General features: G+C 40.9%; 3 protein-coding genes across 10 annotated transcripts in view; 2 read left to right on the top strand and 1 right to left on the bottom strand.

Moving 5' to 3' along the window:
• Positions 1–505: 505 nt before the first annotated feature.
• Positions 506–6,689, top strand: LOC128449851 (uncharacterized). The gene is made up of 14 exons (XM_053433185.1): positions 506–618; positions 1,026–1,102; positions 1,224–1,296; positions 2,565–2,677; positions 2,764–2,789; positions 3,106–3,243; positions 3,360–3,469; positions 4,120–4,215; positions 4,319–4,402; positions 4,508–4,634; positions 4,773–4,878; positions 5,466–5,648; positions 5,745–5,819; positions 6,053–6,689. The coding sequence occupies exons 1-14, from the start codon at positions 591–593 to the stop codon at positions 6,134–6,136; spliced, it is 1,320 nt and encodes a 439-aa protein (XP_053289160.1). The 5' UTR covers positions 506–590; the 3' UTR covers positions 6,137–6,689.
• Positions 6,690–7,395: 706 nt separating this feature from the next.
• On the top strand, positions 7,396–15,398 carry sqlea (squalene epoxidase a). The gene is made up of 11 exons (XM_053433184.1): positions 7,396–7,889; positions 8,528–8,789; positions 10,402–10,579; positions 10,877–10,973; positions 11,059–11,172; positions 11,726–11,897; positions 12,406–12,501; positions 13,133–13,275; positions 13,556–13,652; positions 13,797–13,884; positions 14,487–15,398. The coding sequence occupies exons 1-11, from the start codon at positions 7,617–7,619 to the stop codon at positions 14,677–14,679; spliced, it is 1,713 nt and encodes a 570-aa protein (XP_053289159.1). The 5' UTR covers positions 7,396–7,616; the 3' UTR covers positions 14,680–15,398.
• Positions 15,399–17,566: 2,168 nt separating this feature from the next.
• Positions 17,567–20,118, bottom strand: part of oxr1a (oxidation resistance 1a) — a 166,217-nt gene continuing 163,665 nt past the window's right edge. For all 8 annotated transcript variants that reach the window (XM_053433180.1, XM_053433176.1, XM_053433179.1 and 5 more), the window contains one exon: positions 17,567–19,632. In XM_053433180.1, coding sequence (XP_053289155.1) covers positions 19,497–19,632 — 136 coding nt within the window. In that variant the 3' untranslated portion in view covers positions 17,567–19,496. The remainder of the gene's footprint in view (positions 19,633–20,118) is intronic.

Below are 20,118 nucleotides of genomic sequence, written 5' to 3'. Positions count from 1 at the left end.
AAAAATGACAGCCATGTTGTCCACAGGAGAAAGTGGCATTTCATTTTCATTTGCTTGTTTTGCAAATATTTGAAGAAATATAATTCAATTGGTATCTTCTAATATTAGTATTTAATTGTAGTGTCCTAAGTAAGACATAATACATTTTAACATAAGTAAGAATACCCATACCTTATAGTTATTCAATATTATATAACACTAGATTATATTTACATCATTTGAAATCAGGATTGTAATAGAAATACATATGTGCACATCTGTTAAAGGGGATGGTCAATGTATATATATGTTCATATTTGGGACTTGTATTAGAGGTTTTTGAAAGATTGAAAATATGTTATCGTATTAAGATTTGTACATTTGTCATTATATAAAACGACACTTCCACTTGAAATGTTTTGACCTAAACCTCAGAACTAAACACGATTCAACGGAGCTGCTGTTAGACACAATAACACAGTGGGCTTCTAAAGAGGTTTAGTGACACCTTGTGTGTGAAGAAAGAATTACACTTTGTTGAGTAGGAGGGACGTGGACTGAAAGTTGCTGCTCGCCTCCAAACAGGAACCTAGAAAGTTGCTCTGGAGAAAATGTCAGCCGGGGAGGAATTCTTTGCGGGTAAATCACATTACTTTAGTGCTAGAAATGGCTGCATACACATTTTTTGTTTGGACGTTTTTGTGCGTCCGTTAGCGTGCATGTGACGTTAGTGTCCCGCGTGGGAGCACTGGAGGCCGCGTTAAGCAAAACTAACAATTCACTTTATTTGTATTGTTGCAGCAGGTGGCGAAGGAACCAAATACACACATATATATATATATAGTATAATATGTTTCTAACTGCTGTCCAACAACATGGTTGACTGTGTGTGTGTGTGTGTGTGTGTGTGTGTGTGTGTGTGTGTGTGTGTGTGTGTGTGTGTGTACTCTCACTAACAGTTTCTAAATCTTTCACTGCACGTCAGAAGCTGAGAATATATATTTAAACAATATTCATAACCCTCTGTTTCATGAAATGTTGCACAGGCATCCCCAGGATCCCGTATTTCCCCAGTGCTGGGCCAGGAGTAGTCCTGTGTTTCAAACAGTACAATGCAGAGGAGGTAGGTGGTGATCATGTGTGTGTGTGTGTGTGTGTGTGTGTGTGTGTATTGAATGATCATGTGTGTGTTCTGAAGCAGAGAAGTGTTGTGGGAGCAGACTCCTCAGTGTTCCTCTGTGCAGGTGCTGATGGGACGGACCATGGAGGACTGGTTGAGGTTCTCAGTCTGTTACTGGCACTCCTTCTGTGGAACTGGTAGGGAGAATTTAGCTCCTCTGGGACATTGGGTAATGTGGGACGCCTAAGCTCCAGTCTCTTTATTTCCTGTTCCAACTAAATTTAGTCAATTGTACTTTTACTGCAGGGTAGCATGGACATCATGTGACTGAAATCACGTGTCTTCATGGCGGTGATGTCCCAGAAAGAGGCAGAGCAATCAAATGTCAATCAGGAGCTCCCCAATTATTTTTAATGATATAAATCTATCATAACTAAGACTATCTTCCTATTTGTTATCAAATTGTGTTTATGATGAAGTAAAGCAAAAAAAATATGTACTGAGTTGTTTAAGATGTATATTATTTTTTCTTATTTCGGAAAAAGTTCGGTTGTCCCATGTAGCACAGGATGTTGTTCACTGAAAACGTGACACTGAAGAAGCAGATCCTTAGGCAGGAGTAGGTGAAAAAAGGTGCTGTTTAATTAACAAAAAGGCAACATGAAGCCCAAATCCAGCAAACTAAATCATACTCAAATCTGCAGCCTTACAGCTACCAACTCCCCCCCCCCTTCAGTTCTGACTGGAACCTACCACCTGCTCTGGTAAGTATAGGTGAGCTAAGTGGAAAGATAAGTGAAGAAACCACTATCAAAATAATGAGCAAAAGATTAAGTCAAGATTCTGGGACCTCACAATTCTATATCTATGCATAAATAGATGAGATAAATGCAATAGCTTGAGTGAAATGTAATCTAACACGGGACAAACTTGGGTTTGTCCCGTGCCTCCTTTCTCAGAGAACCTGTTCTCCCTCTCCCTGATAACCTGACCCCACATCCCAGGCAGAGCAACAAAACAGAGCAACATCGCAAACATCAAAACATCGAATGTCAACACATACTAGCTGTAAAACAATACAACACACAACACAAAGAAGATTTACTAAATAATCTGTTTGATAATCAAAGTGCAGATAATAATATGATGACCACAAACTGTTAATGTAGGGAGATGGGGCCTAGTGAAAAAGGGGAAGAAAGCACCCTTTCCACATCCCACTTTATCAATCATGGTTGATAATGTGGGACAGGATGCTTTGGGTAATCTGGGACAGTCATTGAGGTTCTCTAAATGGGGGAAATATGCATTTAGGTACTTCATGAAAAAGATCAACTCAAAGAGATGGAGTTAATGTTAAATAAAGGCTGTCTCTGTCTGCTTAAACTTGTAATCATATTTTAATTTGTTTAAACTGAGGTCAACAGATATTTATCTTTAAAACCACGATTCACTTCTTTCTCAGGTGCGGATCCTTTTGGGTTTCAAACACTCCACTGGCCCTGGAGTGAAGGGACTCCAATGGAAGCAGCCAAGAGGCGACTCATTGCTGCTTTTGAGTTCTTCACCAAGCTTGGTGTGAGGGAATTTAATAATCAAAGTTATCTTTACAAGCTTCATTCAAAGGAACATGACTTACTGTGTATCTCTGCTTGTCTTCACAGGTTAAATATTACACATTTCATGACAGGTAATCACCCACAGATCATGCATTTCTCTGTCCTACTGCGTTACCATGTTTTTACTCGTACTGGAAAAACCTTCTGGGAAGATAGCTTTGAAAATAATTATATGGGCCTGCAGACCCAATCTTCATGTAGTTGACTTAATTAAGAATAAGTTGGGTTAAGTCTTATTTGTGTAATGCTGGAATAAAATCCTCTTTATCGTAAAATACCGTGATTTTATTTAAATGCAACTTGTTCTGCCTCTCCTGTGCATTGTGCTAGTGGAGCTGCATTAAATAGCATTAAAAGGCATTTTTTGTTTTGATCAAAATCCTACAGAGACATGGCCCCTGAGGGCTCCTCTCTGCAGGAGTCCAACAGGAATCTGGATGAAATCACAGACATGGCCCTGCAGCTGCAGAACCAGACTGGAGTCAAGGTGCTCTGGGTCACTTGCAACCTCTTTGCCCACCTAAGGTCAGATCTATAGCACTAAAAGCGGTCCTCATTAAGCTATGTTTTAGCAGGGGATGATATTACTTATTGAAAACCATCATAATACAGATGTTTCCTATGTGATCTTCATGCGGCAGGTATATGAATGGTGCAGCCACCAACCCTGACTGTCATGTTCTGGCCTACGCTGGTGCTCAGGTGAAGAAGGGACTGGATATTGCCAAGAAGCTTGGTGCAGAGAATTTTGGTACGTGGGACTAGATTGTGAAGTGTTATGACTCTGCACCGGCCAAGAGGCCAGAGGCTTTATGTTTTCAGGTCGTCCATCCGTCCCATTCTTGTGAATGCCATATCTCCAGAACGCGTGACCCCACGTTTTTGTGAATGCGATGTATATAATTTCATCTGGTGAAAACATTCACTTGATCTTATGGATGACCTGACTAAAATTTGGTGTCAAAGGTCCGGCTCACTGTGATCTTTCAAAACGTGTTTAGTCTGAAGAACGTGACATTTCAGGAACATTCAGGGGAATTCTTTCACATTTGGCAAATGTGTTCACTTTGACTCACTGATTAACTGATTACAGTTTTGGGGTCAAAGGGCAAAGTCACTGTGGCCTCACAAAACATGTTTGTGCCTTCTTGAATGGGATACACTATCTCAAGACTATCTTAAGGGAATTTATTCAGCTATTCAGTTGTCACTCAGAGATGCAATAATTAGATTTCAGTGGGGTTGTCAGGGAGACCTTAAATAAAATAAAAATAATGTAATGCAAAATCATGTAGACGGAAACTGCACTGGTTGGCGGAGGCATGCAACCACAAATTGTCTAAATGTAAAAATATTGACCTGATTCTCAGAAAATTCCTAATCCATCATTTGTCTTCTCAGTGTTCTGGGGAGGAAGAGAAGGTTTTCATTCCATCCATAATACTGTGGTTGCTGCTGAGCTGAAGCACATGGCCAACTTCTTCAAAATGGCTGTTAGTAAGTGTTGCCACGAGTGTACAGCTGATTCCAGGTCTGGGTTGTGGTCTGTGGGTTATCTGTGTGTGTGTCACAGCTTCATGTCTGGGTATTCTGTCACCAGGGTACAAAGAGCACATTGGGTTAAAGTGTCAGTTTCTAATTGAACCAAAGCCAAAGGAGCCCTGCAAACACCAGTATGATTATGGTAAGCGTGCTCTCCTCCCCCCCCAAAAACTAAATAAAAACAGAACAAATGTTTTTAAACATAACAAACTTTACTGATTTCACATGTTACTGTTTCCTTTATCAGATGCCATGAGTGTTATAGGATTCCTGAAGCACTATGGTCTGGAGAGTCACTTCAAGTTGAATATTGAGCCCAACCACACCACCCTTGCAGGACACTCCTACGAACATGACGTTGTCATGGCTTCTGCGTGAGACACCTTCACAGCTCACAGAAATATGACTTGACGTCTGAGAGAACACACTCTCAGCATCTTAATTCTATGACAGCTTTCCTCTGACATATGCCAAATGTTCTGTATCATCCTGGCTTTGCTTGCTTTGCACAGGTTTGGCATGCTGGGTTCGGTTGACGCAAACACTGGGTCTCCAGACCTGGGGTGGGACACAGATCAGTTCCCCATGGACATCAGAAACACCACCTTGGTCATGAAGGTGAGTGTTAGTTTGTCACAGACGTTTTCTGCTGATGGTGTCCCTGAGGGTGGCAGTGTCTTAACACTGTTGAAATTAGCTTTAGCTTTAACATGATTAACATGTTTTGTAAATAAATAAGTAAACAATGTTAAAGGGGGTCTAACAGGATCCCGTAACCCTTCTTCGTTCTTAGCAACAGAATGTTTGGCCACCGGTCACTGGCTGATTGATCGGTGCATCCCTAGTTCTTATAGCAACAATCCAAACTAATTCAAACCAAACTTACTGGAAAACTAAAGAACTTGAACATAAATAAATGTGATAAGAACGACCTTAAATGACTGAAACAATCATTTAGAAAAAAAAAATTGTGCTGTACTTTGCCTTGTTGATATTGCTACCATCCCATCCACTAACATAGAAAAGGTTGGATTTACGACCTATACTTCAGCAAGCCACCAGGTGGTGATCAAGGCACTTGGGCTTCACTTCTTCATTTAAAGTTTTTTGTTCTAGCGGTACTGTGTCATCCGTAAATGATAGGTTTAGGTGAGAGCAGCGATTGAACAGAGATCAGTTTCCCTCTGGGGTCTAATCTGTTTCAGACCATCATTGAACAAGGTGGTCTGCAGCCAGGAGGCCTCAACTTTGATGCTAAGGTGCGCAGAGAGTCCACAGACCTGGAAGACCTGTTCATAGCTCACATCGGAGCCATGGACACCTTTGCAAGAGGCCTCAGGAACGCTGTTCGCATCATTGAGGATGGAATTATCACTGGTATGGTGAAGGTACGTGTGCAGCAGCAACAACTTTAAATTCACTGTAAAACCACCCTCGATTTGAGTTCTTGTCAAAAGTTTTCTCATTATGTGTAACTTTAACAGGAGCGATACTCGAGCTTCAGTCAGGGCCTTGGTCAGAAAGTGGAGGATGGTTCTGCCACCTTAGAGGAGATGGAGGTAAGACTCCACCTGAGGTCCTCAGGGATGATACTAAATATTTATAATATTACAGCCTTGTTTTTTTGTATAAATTTGTCAAATAAAAATAATTTTATCTTATGCAACTTAAACACCTGTCTCCACTTCTCTTTTTAACTCTTCCATTTTAATCAGTGGAGGTGTAGATTAATAAATATGGAAGAGAAAATAGCATGACACAATACAAAATGTTCTGTCATTTATTATTTCAGGCCTTCATCAAGCAGAATGGTGAACCCAGAGTCACATCAGGCAAGCAAGAAAAATATGAATCCATCTTTAATCACTACATTTAAAAAAAATCGACCCTCCTGTGTGACCTTTGACCTGAAATATAAGCTTGGTTCTTGGTGATGAAACACTGTAGAGCAGATCAAACACAAAGTTTAAAATGTAGAGCATGTTATTCATCCCACTGGGATTAATGGTTATTCTACTGAATTGTCTGTAGTTGAATCTGATACGGTAATGAGTCAGACAGTCTGACTAATGGACCAATTCAATATAACATTTTTGATATGTCATTCAAACTATATCACTACAATATCAAATGTCACCTGCCCCATGATGTAACAAGGCTGTAGTCATATGAACTATTGACTAATGTTGAAACATCTCACAGTTGAAATACATCAACAGCCTGAAACGTTATAGGTTTACATCCTTGATACTGGAACACATTATAAGAAAATGTATCTTATTTTCATTGCATCATATTAACCAATATTAAGACACATTTTTGCTTTGACTAAAGCTGATATAAAAAGAAAGTGAGAAAAGAAAGAAAAACTTTGCCACATGTAATTGAAATGTTGTTTGGGAATGTATTAAAATAACCTATTTACTCCATCCTCTCTGTGTTTGGTGTCTTTTTTAATTCTGTAGATTATTCTCTCCATCTCCAGGATACCAGTCTTGTCTGTTTGGCTAAAAAAAATGTTTAAATTAAGGTATAGTTAGTTCCTGTATTTATTCAGAGCAATGAACACTGGAGAGAGGTTTCACCCTGAGCCTTTTTCTGGATACCACGAGTTACATAAACCTGATGTAACACGTTTTGCTACAAATACAGAACATCTATATGGCAGCACAACAATATAATGCTAAAAGTGTATTACTGTGAGTGTTTTATAGAATTAGTGAGATTATTTCAGTATGCACAACTTTTGGAACTATGGTAACAGCTTGTCATCTCTGCTTCAGATGGCACACGAGAGCAGCTATAGGATTTATGGCATGCGCGTTTTTATGCTCCAGAGTGATCATCCTGTCAGACATGAGCCATCTTTCCTTCAGGACCCCTCTCTGCTGTTAAATAAATGAAACTCGCACCTTTCCACTGACATCACATCATACTACCATCCTGCACGCCCGCTGTCCAATCAGCGGCCGAGGGGTTGGCCCTTCGCCGGCGCGGCTGGCCAATCGGAGGATAGCGTGAGCTCTGCTCACCACCGCGTTGCTCCTGATTTGCGGGTTGAGCTGTGAAGGAGGCGGGACTTGGAACCAGCGAATCCGGATTCGTCCGTGTTTCTCATTAACATAGAGGCTTCAGCAGCAGCACTAGCATCATCCCTCTGACTGAGATCAAGTTATCATGAGTTTCCAAAGGTGACTCTTTGTTTAGGGCGGGCTTCTGTTGTGCAGAACCTGAGAAACTAATGAAGAATACTTATTGATGATTTAATTAGCCCGAACCCTTTTTTTAAATCAGCCTGGAAACCCTGTGTCTCAGCTGTGCACTGTCTTAGTTTAGATTGTTTTAAATCCTACAAGATGTGGACTTTCCTGGGAATAGCGAGCCTCACGTACCTGTACAAAAAGTCGGACACCGTTTTGAGTGTGGCCAACAAAGAGGTGTTGGTGGCCGCAGCCCTGCTGGTCACAGTGGGTCTGCTGCTCTCATACATCACCTACTTCCACAAGCTCCGACTCTCTCAGGTCGTGTGTTCACCTCTGAGCCTCCTCTCCTTTGTGCCTGTCGTCAACCACTTCATCCCCCAGACTCTTGCACAGAGCAGCGGCAAGACCGAGGACAGCTGCAGAAAGGTAAGACGTTTCCTTTTAGTTTAAAGTCTTTTATTATTTCCATTCAGCTGTTGTGATTTTATAGAACATATTTCCTCTATGGTAACCTTAAAATAAGTGCTGCTGAAAGATGCACTGTATGAATGTGTGTATGAATGGCGAACTGTACTGTAAAGTGCTTTGAGTGGTCATCGAGACTAGAAAAGCGCGATATAAATACAGACCATTTACCATTTTAACAATTTATTATTATCTAATATTTATGTGTGTTTGTATGTTCAAGGAGTGCAGCTGAAATCAGAGGGGCATATTTTATTTCACATTTGGCCTACTTTTACATCAAAGCTTCAAACCTCCTTTTCCCACAAGCCATGACCCAGTTCTAGTTTTTATTATTGTAAAGTGCTCATGCTTGAAATTCTGTGTTTGTTTTTATCCTTATTTTATATTGATTATTCAATCACTGTGTTTTTATTAGTTTTTGTTATCTGTTAATATATTTTATTTGTGATGCATTTTGTAATAAATGCTATACAAATTAAGATAGCATAATTTATTATTATTATTATAATTATTACTATTTGAAGACGTGTTTAAACAAAGGCAGACAGTTTGTACTTTGCACTGTGCTGAGGCTCTCCCCCCTCCTCTGCTTCCAGGGCCGGAGAACAAGGAAACGAGCAGATGTAGAGGTCTCTTCCACAGAGAGCGCTGCCTCAGCCAGTGGCTCCTCAGTGGCCCCAGAGCCAGATGTGCTGATCGTTGGGGCCGGGGTCCTGGGCTCAGCGATGGCGGCCGTCCTGGCCCGGGACGGGAGGAAGGTGACGGTGGTGGAGAGGGACCTGAAGGAGCCTGACAGGATAGTTGGGGAGCTGCTGCAACCTGGAGGATACAAGGCTCTTAAAGACCTGGGCCTGGAAGGTCAGTGATAGAAGTGACCTGTGCTCAGCTCTTTTTGCATGTGCCAGTGGTTATAGGCCCTGGCAACTGTGGTCCTACACGAACATATGTCTGTGGTTGTTGCACTCGAGAGATTTTTGTAATTTTTTTGTTTTGTCTGTGCTTTGATTGTCACTGGTTTGAAGTGACAGTTCTGAGCTTGTAAAGGTGACATCACACATCTCTTTGCACCAATCAGACAGCGATATTTCAAGAAGAATGTGGTGACACTTGTTTTGTTCTTTGCCACAAATAACATCTGACACACAATAGTCCTGACAAAGTAGCTCAGATGGTTTTTTATTTAGGTTAAATAACATTTATGTACATTGTTATTGTTAATATTCCTGTTATAGAGAGATAGTACTTCTGTCTGAACATGGTTCAGACTATTTTTCTATTTTATATTCAAGTTTGAGAGGCCAAAGTTTCTAAAGATATCTGTGTGCGTGCGTGTGTGCCCGTGCATGTGCGTGTGTGTGTGTGTGTGTGTGCTTGTGCTTGTCTTTCTATAGTTATGTGGGCTAAAGGACATTGTGAGGCTTGTTTTCATATCTCATTTGCGAATGCAGAGTAATTCTTAGGGATGCTCTTTAAGGGGCGACTTGATTGGAGGTTTCAGGGTTAAAGTGGGGCATTTAGTTGATATGTTTAACAATAGTGTACATCGGGAATGCGTGTGTTCATGGCCACTGAGCACTCATGGGTGGGTGTTGATGGGTGTTGCGGATGGTGTGATCCCATTGCAGGCTTGTTGTGATAATTAAACAACATCACTTACTCACATCCCTTACATATTTTATTACAATAATCCACTTTATATTTACAGCAGTATCTACTCATAAAGGTTTAAACCCTTTTTGGTATCAGATACCATAAATGGAAACAGGACGCACCACAGGTGGTGGAAGGAAGTAATTGGCCAGAGGAAAAGAGCTGTTGTAGGCAAATCTTGAGTTGGCAGTTTTAGAAAAAAGAAACCTGTCTCCACAATTATAACATTATAAAAAGAACCAATCAGATTTTAAATGTGATGTTACACCATTATAAAGAACCAATTAAATACAACTTTGGACAAAGATGGATGGAGACTCCTTTCCTTTCCTTCAGTCTGTCCGGACAGGCTCAGGTGGATTTTGGGAGCTTTCTGATAGAACCTTATAAACTCTGTTGCAACGGACTTTGGACGACTCTGTTCTTCCAGGACTTCTCCAGTGAACTCTGCACAGCAGCACCGACACAGTGTTGGAACAGGACTCTCAACCCTGAGCCACTGCGACCCAACAGGGTCATCTCTACTTCGTAATATGTCAATGAACAGTTGCAGCAAGCTAATAGGGAATATTTCTGTGGTGTGGGAATTAAGTGAATTTTCCAACTTAAACTCTAATAATGATAAAAAAACTGACTTTTAAACTTTGCAATATAAACAAAGATTCAGGCTACAGCACTTTAACCCCTCCAGCCACAGCAGTAGCTTGTTCTTTTGCATGTGTTGGCATTAAACCACACACTCTGTGTGTGCACGGCACAGACTGAATGAATAATGAAGGAGGCTCTGAAACAGAAACCTGTTGCATGTGTTTGGCCTCAGGTTCAGTGGAGGGTCTGGATGCCCATCTGGTGAACGGCTATGTGATCCATGACATGGCCAGCAGCACAGAGGTGGAGATCCCTTACCCTCAGGAGGAGGAGAGCATCCAGTGTGGACGTGCTTTCCATCACGGTCGATTCATCATGGGCCTGAGGAGAGTCGCCTTGGCCGAGCCAAAGTGAGTGGAGTTATGGAAAAAAGAGGTTTGTGTGCTAACGGGCTAATGGCAACCCTGTTTCTGACAGCACTGGGGGCTACAGGGAAATTGGGTATTATGCCAGCCTAGTCCTTAAATGTTCCTCAGCTGTTTAGCCCAATAAAACCAGATGATATGGTTAGTTTGACTAAATACTCAAACCCATCTGGAGCTTTCACCTGCATGATATTTACTTGCCCATCAGAATGACGCATTTCTACCATAAGTTGCAAAGATGCTTTATGCTGAAGTCTCCAATTGTCCTATTGTGCCCCCCAGTGTCACATTCATAGAAGGCACTGTGAGCAGCTTGCAGGAAGAATACGGCAGCATAATAGGAGTCCAGTACAAGGATAAAGGAACTGGAGACCTCAAGGTAAGCGCTAACCCCCCCCCCCCCCCCCCCCCCCCCCGTGTTTAATGCACAATGTGTGTGACATTGTGCAAACTTGTGTCTGCAGGAAATCCGTGCAGCGCTGACTGTGGTGGCTGACGGCTGCTTCTCCAAGTTCAGGAAGAGCCTGGTTTCTGGGAAAGCTAAAACCTCCTCTCACTTTGTCGGATGCCTCATGAATGTAACTATTTTATATCAGTCGTTTTTCAAGAAAAGAGAAACCTGAGTATATGAGGAAATTTGGGCAGATTGATTAAGAATGAAACAGTTTATTTATTCTAACCGTATATTCATATTTTATTTTATTATTATAATATTTATAATATATTATAGTCTTTAATTTTGGGAAGAAATGTGTGAAGAGGGAAATACAGAGGCTCCAAATATTGATTAAAACAATGTGTCTACTATCAATAAATCATCAAGGTTAAACAAACTGGAGTCAGGACAACAGATTTAAATCCAAAATAAGTGGAGGAGGAAGTACAAATAAAAAGACAAAAATGTACAAAAGTAAAAGTACAAGTACCACATTAATATTACTTCTTGAGAAAAAGTAAATTAAAATAATAATTAATAAAAATGAAGAGCACCCGAAAATGAATCTACTTCATGAAAGTACAGATAAAAAAGGAAAAAGAAATAAAAGGTGCTTATGTACAATAACATAGTAAATGTTATTTGTCAAATCTCATCACTGTCCGTCTCTGAGTTATCATTCTGCTTCTTCCCAGGACTGTCCCCAGTTTAAAGCCAACCACGCTGAGCTGGTGCTGGCCAACCCGAGCCCGGTGCTCATCTACCAGATCTCCTCATCACAGACCAGAGTGCTGGTTGACGTCAGGGGGGAGATGCCACGCAACCTCTCAGAGTACATGGCTGAGAAGATACACCCACAGCTGCCAGGTACAGGAAGGATCAGATACAGCTTCATTTTGAAAATGTCTCTGAGCTTGTATTCTTATATATTTATCTCTAATGACCTCCTGTAGAGTGATAACTGATCTCAAGGTGTATTGAGGGCATTTGAAGATCATGATTGGGAAGATTTAGCTTTTTACAACTTTTCATGACGCATTGATACCAGAGATAATGCTCTCCTGGAACAAAGTCAGACTGCTGCCGGTGCTACTGAGGAAGCTGATGTTGAAGGCTTTGACATTCACGGCGCGCTCCGCTATTCAGCTGAAATATCAAAGCCTAATATCAAATCCGCAGCTCTGCTAACCTTGACAGGGGTCCAGCCGAAACGCCGTCAGTGGAGTCAGTCACACTGATACATTGATAAATGTACAGTCAGGCAACAAAAGAAAAAAAGTGCCTTTTCTTGTTCATGTGCCCAGCATGCACCTCTGGGTTCTCAACCACAGAGTGATGGACCACCTGTGCTCCTCTCTTTCTCTCCTTCCTTCAGAGCATTTACAGGAGCCTTTCATGGTGGCGCTGCAGAATGATCGACTCAGATCCATGCCTGCCAGCTTCCTCCCGCCCTCCCCTGTCAATAAACCAGGTACTGAAGTGTTATTGACTGAGGTGCTGTTAGAGATGGCCAGAGGGAATCTATTGTACTGACTTTAGCAGGTTTAGAGTGTAGTGCTTTTCTTTAAATGTGTTGCATCATAATGGACATTATTGTGCGATAATGAATAGCTAAATTAATTGCTCAGCAAAATGAATTGCTCAGTTGTCCACTAATTTGCTGTTAGTCTGTGTTTTAAGTAAAGCTTAATTATTGCTGTAAATTCATATTTTTTTTAAGGTGTTTAAACATTTAAAAGTACCTCAGTAGGCTGAGGGGGTAGAGCGGTTGGCCATTTAAGCAGAATGTTGGCGGCTCAATCCCAGTGTGCCCCATCTGCATGCTGAGGTGTCCTTGGGCAACATACTGAACCCCAAATTACCCTAATAGATAAAAAGTGCTGCCCCTACATGCACTGTATGAATGGGTGAATGTCAAACTGTACTGTAAAGCACCTTGAGTAGATATATAAATACAGACCATTTAACCTTTTTCAAACCTGATTCAACATTTAAAAGAAGTTAACTGAGAATGTATTATCCCATTACAAACCTCACATTTGTAAGGTAAATATGAAACTGTGTATTTGGATGCCAGACAAACAGCCATGTGTCCTTTGCAGGTGTCCTTCTCCTTGGTGACGCATACAACATGAGGCATCCTCTGACGGGAGGAGGGATGAGCGTCGCTCTCAACGATGTTCGCATCTGGAGGGACCTGCTCAACAACATCCCCGACCTGTACGACGACAAGGCCATGCTGCAGGTGAACACATGAACAATAAATCACCCCCCCCCCAGCCTTTTCTTGTCAGGATTATTTAAAACATATTGTTATTGACATATCATATGATATAATTCAAACACTCATGAGGGCCATCCAGGCTTCTACCACTAACTTGTTTATGACAGCAAGTAGAGGCTATATTTAGACACTATGACATCACCAATGCCTTTTCCCATTATTCCCTCAGCTGTAGGTGAGACTGCAGACCAATGTGCAATATTAAACTCTGCTCTTTTCCTCTTTTTCTCCTTCTCAATAGGCAAAGAAAAGATTCCACTGGGAACGCAAGTCATCACATTCTTTTGTGGTGAATGTGTTGGCCCAGGCCCTGTATGAGCTGTTTTCAGCCACTGACAGTGAGTGTCTGCCCACGACTATTATTATTATACCGCATCGAATAAATATAATAAAACAAAAAGAAACTGAAATCATTTCAACACCTGATAATGGTCTTAACGAGTCTCATCATGTTCATGTTGTTTATTTTGTGTTCACTATAGATTCTTTATGTGAGCTGAGAAAAGCCTGCTTCCAGTACTTCAAGCTGGGTGGAGAGTGCATTGCTGGACCTATTGGACTTCTCTCAGTGTACGTTATACAAGACGTCCTCCACAACAACAGAATTCAAAGAGCAGTCTTCCATTAAGACTTTTCTAATAGGCAGTAGGCTTTACCTTTATTGGAAATGTGATCAATACCACTCTCATATCAATTCGGCAGAGAATGTCTCCTATTGTTATTGGGCCAAGCTAAGATAAGCCTGTTGGATATTTGTAGTAAAGTTAATTCATTCATTGTGTTTATTTTGGTCCAAATATTAAAGTTCCACAAGAAATTTGGGACAAAACTATAAGGGAATAGGTGACAGGATATAAAAAGGGTTCCCTTTATACACAGAATTAATTTAATTGGAATGCCTTACAGTTCTGAAGCTGAGACAAAGACAGGAGAAAACACAAATAGGACAATACTGTCTCTTTACATATCAAACTGATATGTATATCAGTTTTCTTAGTCATAATAAATATATTTCTAAAGATTTATTGAACCATGAACATGAGAATATCTTCTAATCTCAATAGGCAAGAAGGCAAATAAGTATGTTTCCAAAAATGTCAAGAGGTTAAACTACAAGTGACTCAGTATTTTGACATTGAATGAATAACATCATGATTTTTTCTCCCCACCAGTCTGACACCAAAACCTATGATGCTTATTGGACACTTCTTTGCTGTGGCGATGTATGCAATCTACGTGAACTTCAAGTCGGAGTCGTGGAGCACCAAACCTCGAGCTTTATTCAAGAGTGGGGCCATCCTGTATCGAGCCTGTATGGTCATGTTTCCTCTCATCTACTCTGAATTCAAGTACCTGGTGTACTGACGAGCATCTGGACTCAGATAGACCAAACCCGATGTCAGGTCTACGGCTTAAGTTGGAAGCAAAATTCAAAATAAGTGTATTATTTGACAGTACTTTCTATGTTTGCCTGCCTGCTGAAAAAGGTGACGTTACCATCTCAAACCACGAGGATTTTCTACATACGCCTCTGCCTTACTTTAAACTGTCTTACTGTGCTTACCTCATGCCTTGTTCCAGTGTGGACATGCCATGCAATAATACCGTATTATCCATGTATGCATTTACCCACAGTCTGCCCTTTATGCTGGAGGATTGTATCATACTGTGCATTAGCTCACACTGAATGATTAACACTGAATATTCAGCACTGTGGAAATATTCCTGCCAAACAGAATTACCATGTGGAGCTTGGCATTCGAGTTTCATAATTCTGCTACACATAAACTTTCCTGCTGTGTGTTTGATATATCCATTGCTAATGATGGTGACAAATTTGTAATACAAGGATTTCATATTTTAAATCTGAAGCACTTATGATGGGATGTCATAAAACAGCAAGCTCTGCATTGGTTTATATACAGCAATCACACTTCTCTAGTGTTTGCATCATGATTTTGCTTAGCAAAAGGACTACAGCACTTTCTATTCAAACACATTTCTTTTTTCTGTAAAGGTAGTTTCCTTCCTTCCTAAAAGTGTTGCTCCTTGTGTACTGTGATAAAATACTTTTTGTTACAATAGTTTGGTCTCCACACTGAAACATGAAAGGTGCATCTAAATGGGACAAATCTACAATCCCACAAGCTGAGAAAGATCCCTGTTCTGCATCAGTCCTGTATACACCAGAGGCTGTACGTCACTTTTGGGACAGTTGGGTTTGACTGGGGCCGGAGTCAGAGGGAACATGGCTCATGTCAGCAGATGCAGTCAGGTGTCCCTTCTTCTGGACAGAGACAAAGAGCTCCTGAGGTGTCCTGTTCACCTGTGCTTGTGTTGGGCTTGATTGGCCATTAAATAAATCTCAACATAGATTTACAGCCTTTACCAGCAGACGTCTAGCATTAGAATTATAATTTAGTAATTAAAAACAATATAAAGCATCAAATCAAACACAGGGATAGCAGAGGAACTTACCAAATCCAATTTTAACACTGGTGAATCACTGCTTACAACAGGGTTCATACACATTTTGACCAATGGATTTCCATGACTTTTCAATAACTTTAAACCAAATTTCCATTACCGAACATTTTGTGAAATCTCGGTGTATACGCAATGAAGTGACAAAATGTAGTATTCAAACTAACAATGAGAATTTCAAGGCATCACAGCGTGTTTCATCATTGAGATCTTTATTACAAGATGAACAACTCTTGTGGTAGTTAAACGGGATCCGTTCAATGGTTACACTTGAAAATATGCGCTGCTGTACTCTAAAGCCCCGATGACAGAGCAGCAGCTAGCCGCTGTGAGCTAGCTCGATTTGATGGTTCTCGACCTCTCAGTCCGGTTGTTGTCACATCCTCACTCCTGGAACCCCTCACCCAGACCCGGGTCTGTCCGGGTTCCCCTCCCCGTGGACTGGGGTCCGTGTGCGGACAGGAAGCCGAGCAGCAGAGGCCTAGCTCCGGGATGCTTCCTCCAGCTGCTAACATCCTCGCTGTGCTGCGTTCAGGGCAACTCGGATATTCCGTCCTCCGGCCACAGAGCGAGTTTTTCATCGATGGAAAAATGTCATCGACGAAATTCTTAATGATCGATTAATCGATCGTCGATTAATTATGCCCATCCCTAAAATGAACGACATGAAAATATGAATATAACAAATTTTCATGACTTTTCCAAACATTTTTGTAGATCATTTTTTTCCATGACTCTCCAGGCCTGGAAAAAACATTTTAAAATTCCATGACTTTTTCAGGTTTTCCATGACCGTACGAACCCTGTTACAAGTGCAACCATTAGATGGCGCTCACTCACTCCTGAAGGAGCCTGTTTGCACTGAGGCCCAGAGTTTCACCCTGCTTGTGACAACTGAGCTTTTACATTGACATTCAGAAGAATGTCAAGTTGAACATGAAGAATTGTTAGGGTAAGAATTATATTTAGGTTAATTTTAATAAAACATTTGTATGATGAGCAGGAATCACTAGAATAGATCATCTTCTATCACACATGATCAGCTGGAAGTGTACATGACGGAGATCTAATTTGTTCTCTTCACAAATGGGTCAAGCTTTGAAACACATTTAAGAGTTTTCATCAAAGGCAATCTTTGTTATTTTGCACATTTTTCTCGATGGTAAAATCCGGTGCCTACATTAACCACAATGCAACATAAACCCCAGGAGACACTCGTCTCAGATATAAGGGGTCTGGTAAATTCACTTCTAGCTTCACACAATCCCTGTTTTTTGTTTTAACTTTTCTAACCAGTCTTCAGGCAAGATTTTGCACAGCTCAATCTGCAGCCACAGGTAGTTTTAAACAACCTTTTTCATATAAAACTAATCACAATTTAATCTGTAACGTGTATCAATTTACATCTGCCTCTTATTCCATTTAACAATTAGTTTTTCAAAATGTAATAGATATTCTACTGAGGTATTGTAAACGTGTAAACAGTCTCTGCTTAACAATGAGATTAACTTCCACCTTAGGTGCAGCAGCAGTTTACTGGGACAGATTTATACAAACTCAGCATCCCAATAATTAATTATTGATGATTTTATTTCCATTAGCAAGAGCATTGAAATGCATTTTTAAGTATTAAATATTTCTTAACATGCGCTCCTGTGGCCAACACTCTAAACTCCATATACCTAACACACCTAGTCTGTGGGCCACTGTCCAACTCTACTGGACATATTGAACAAATAATGCATCACAAACGAAACCATATCCCAGGTTACAACAATTAATTCAGCTTTATTGTTATTTATACATCACTGATACATTGTATTCTGGTGAAATAATTGGAAGTATTATCCATATTATTCTTTGTGACTCCACAAGGACACAAATACTGGTGTGGAAGACCAGAATGGGGGGGGGGGAAAGCTCGTCGGGGGAGGGTTACGCACTGTACACACTTCCCTTCACCAGCCATCATCTGCCTGTCAGAGGTCAGTCTTCCCGCATACCTACCTGTACCTGCTGAGACTCACCTGACAGCCATATGAGGAGAGAAACCAAGCCCTTTTGCCACATTCCGCCCTCCCCTCCTACCTCACAGTAATCCTCCTTTTTACACACACAGAGCATTAGGGCATAACCTTATTGATATTGGTAGCAGCAAGCTTTCTACTGACAGTTAACATCTTAATGATCTAAACAAAAAAAGTACTGTACAGCTACTGCTAAGAGAATCTAAGAACCTGGTTTTAACGCCTTTACACCAGATTAAAGTGCTAGAAGCAACCCACCAATCCACACTTTATTATATATATATATATATTTATATAGCATTATGTATTTATATATATATATTTAGGAACAAATCTACTATTTTAACATTAATTTACAAGGTAATATACATTATATTGTAACAGCTGAAATATCAGCACAAATAGATCACTGTCACACTTAACAGCAAAAATATATATGACTATATAGATCCATATATAATCATATATACCAATATATAATTGTCATATAGGCATGTAAAACAGTTAACCACGTCTCAGGCTTTTCAAATGATACCCAGAAAAGCAATTGTGTATCAAGACGTAAAAGCTTTACAAGTTTCTCTCTTGAAAGAGCAACAGGCAGCGGCAAAAGTGCCACGACCTGCAGGTATTTGAGGTCACAGGACAGTTATTTGCATATTCCACAAATCTATTGCAACACGTTACTGTCTACGAACAGTACGGCGAGCGTCCTGCAGGAGGAGCCGTCGTTAGCTGGACTCACACGTATACCCACTGAACAGAACATTACGACTATGGGTGATCTGATTATAGCTATGTGCTTTCAGATGGTGTGCTATGACAGTGAACAACAGGAGGACTACAATACACGATACTCTATAAGTTGAGCCTCAGAAGACAACCCAAAACTGTACTGTAAAAAGACTAGCCCCCAACCCCCTGTAAATATTCTCTCTCCTCTCTGAGTTAAGTGTCATCGTATCCTGCTGCTGATGCTTTTGTTTATTGGTGTTTTTAACACAAATCACAACGTTACTTTGACACTCCACCATCCCCAAGAGTAATGGAATGTGATCGATTTGTGTCTTCTTTTTCTCTCCCCTGTAACTGGGTCTCTCTCCGTCAAGGCTGACAGCACAGTGAGTTAACATCCTACCGAATGAACATAGTTCTAGGGGCTTCAAGAGGGTGCTGGGATTCCTTGAGGTTCTTAAAAAGTTCAGATACACCATCTGTAGCAGTAGGGCAGTTTTCTCTTGTGTCGCAGCAGTCCCAAACTTCAGAGAGCATCATCTTCGCCACCTCTCAGGAAAGAGGAGCTCCGATGGTCCTTTCCTCTTCAAGGCCTAGTGGAAGCTTCCCTGTCTCCCTCTCTTCATCTTTCTGATACAACCTAATCTTACAGTCCTTTCACCATCATCATCACTTATTACACACTCCCCCTGCTCTGCAAAGACATTGCACAAGGCTGTAACAAGATACACACAAAGGTAATTTTTCACAAAGAAAAAAAGCTCCGTAATAACTGCAGTAGTAATGCACAACAAGCATCCGATAGCTGGCTTCCGGCCTGGGGAGCCCTGGTGATGTGCAGTTAGGTTTGGGGCATTGCCATTGTTCTAAAGGAGGAGAACTCCTCACTTTGCCCTTTGCAGGACTTGTTTTTTTCTCCTGTGATGCACTTTCCTGTTATTCAAAAGCCCAGATCTCTATGTCCTGCACATAGAAATCCTCCTTTTTAGACAGCATGGGGTTTCCAAATGTTTTACAGGAGTGACTTCTGCCGTGGTAGAGGTCTCCGTCCAGCCACAGGCCAAACTCACCACTGGAAGAGAAGACGACAAGCAGTCATGAATCAGGTCATCTCAGGGTACCAAGGAGTTTAAGTTACCACGTGGTCTACTCCAAACTAGAGCATTCACGGCTGAATTAAATCTACATACTTATTGTCTGTAGCTGCAAAACCCTTTTCTTAAATTAAGCTTTACAAGTACTGATCCCATTTTAACAATTGCCCATTTTTTTCCCATCGCAAGGCCGACATACAGAGACAAATAAGCATTCACTCTAATTTTAGAGTCTATAATTAACCTAGCCTCAGTCTGCATGTCTTGGACAGTGGGAGGAAACTGGAGTAACCGGGGAAAGTTCATGCAGTCACGGAAAGGACATTCAAACTCCCAGTGCACCAATGTAACCACCTTCCACAAACATAGTCTTTGTATATCACATTTAAATGTTACAACATATGATGCTGTGATATGTTCCACGATTAAAGTGAGAAAACACTTATATCTATTCCACTTCAGAA

Source organism: Pleuronectes platessa, chromosome 10 (genome assembly GCF_947347685.1).
Source record: "Pleuronectes platessa chromosome 10, fPlePla1.1, whole genome shotgun sequence".
NCBI lineage: Eukaryota > Metazoa > Chordata > Actinopteri > Pleuronectiformes > Pleuronectidae > Pleuronectes > Pleuronectes platessa.
This window is presented reverse-complemented; position numbering and strand designations above follow the sequence as displayed.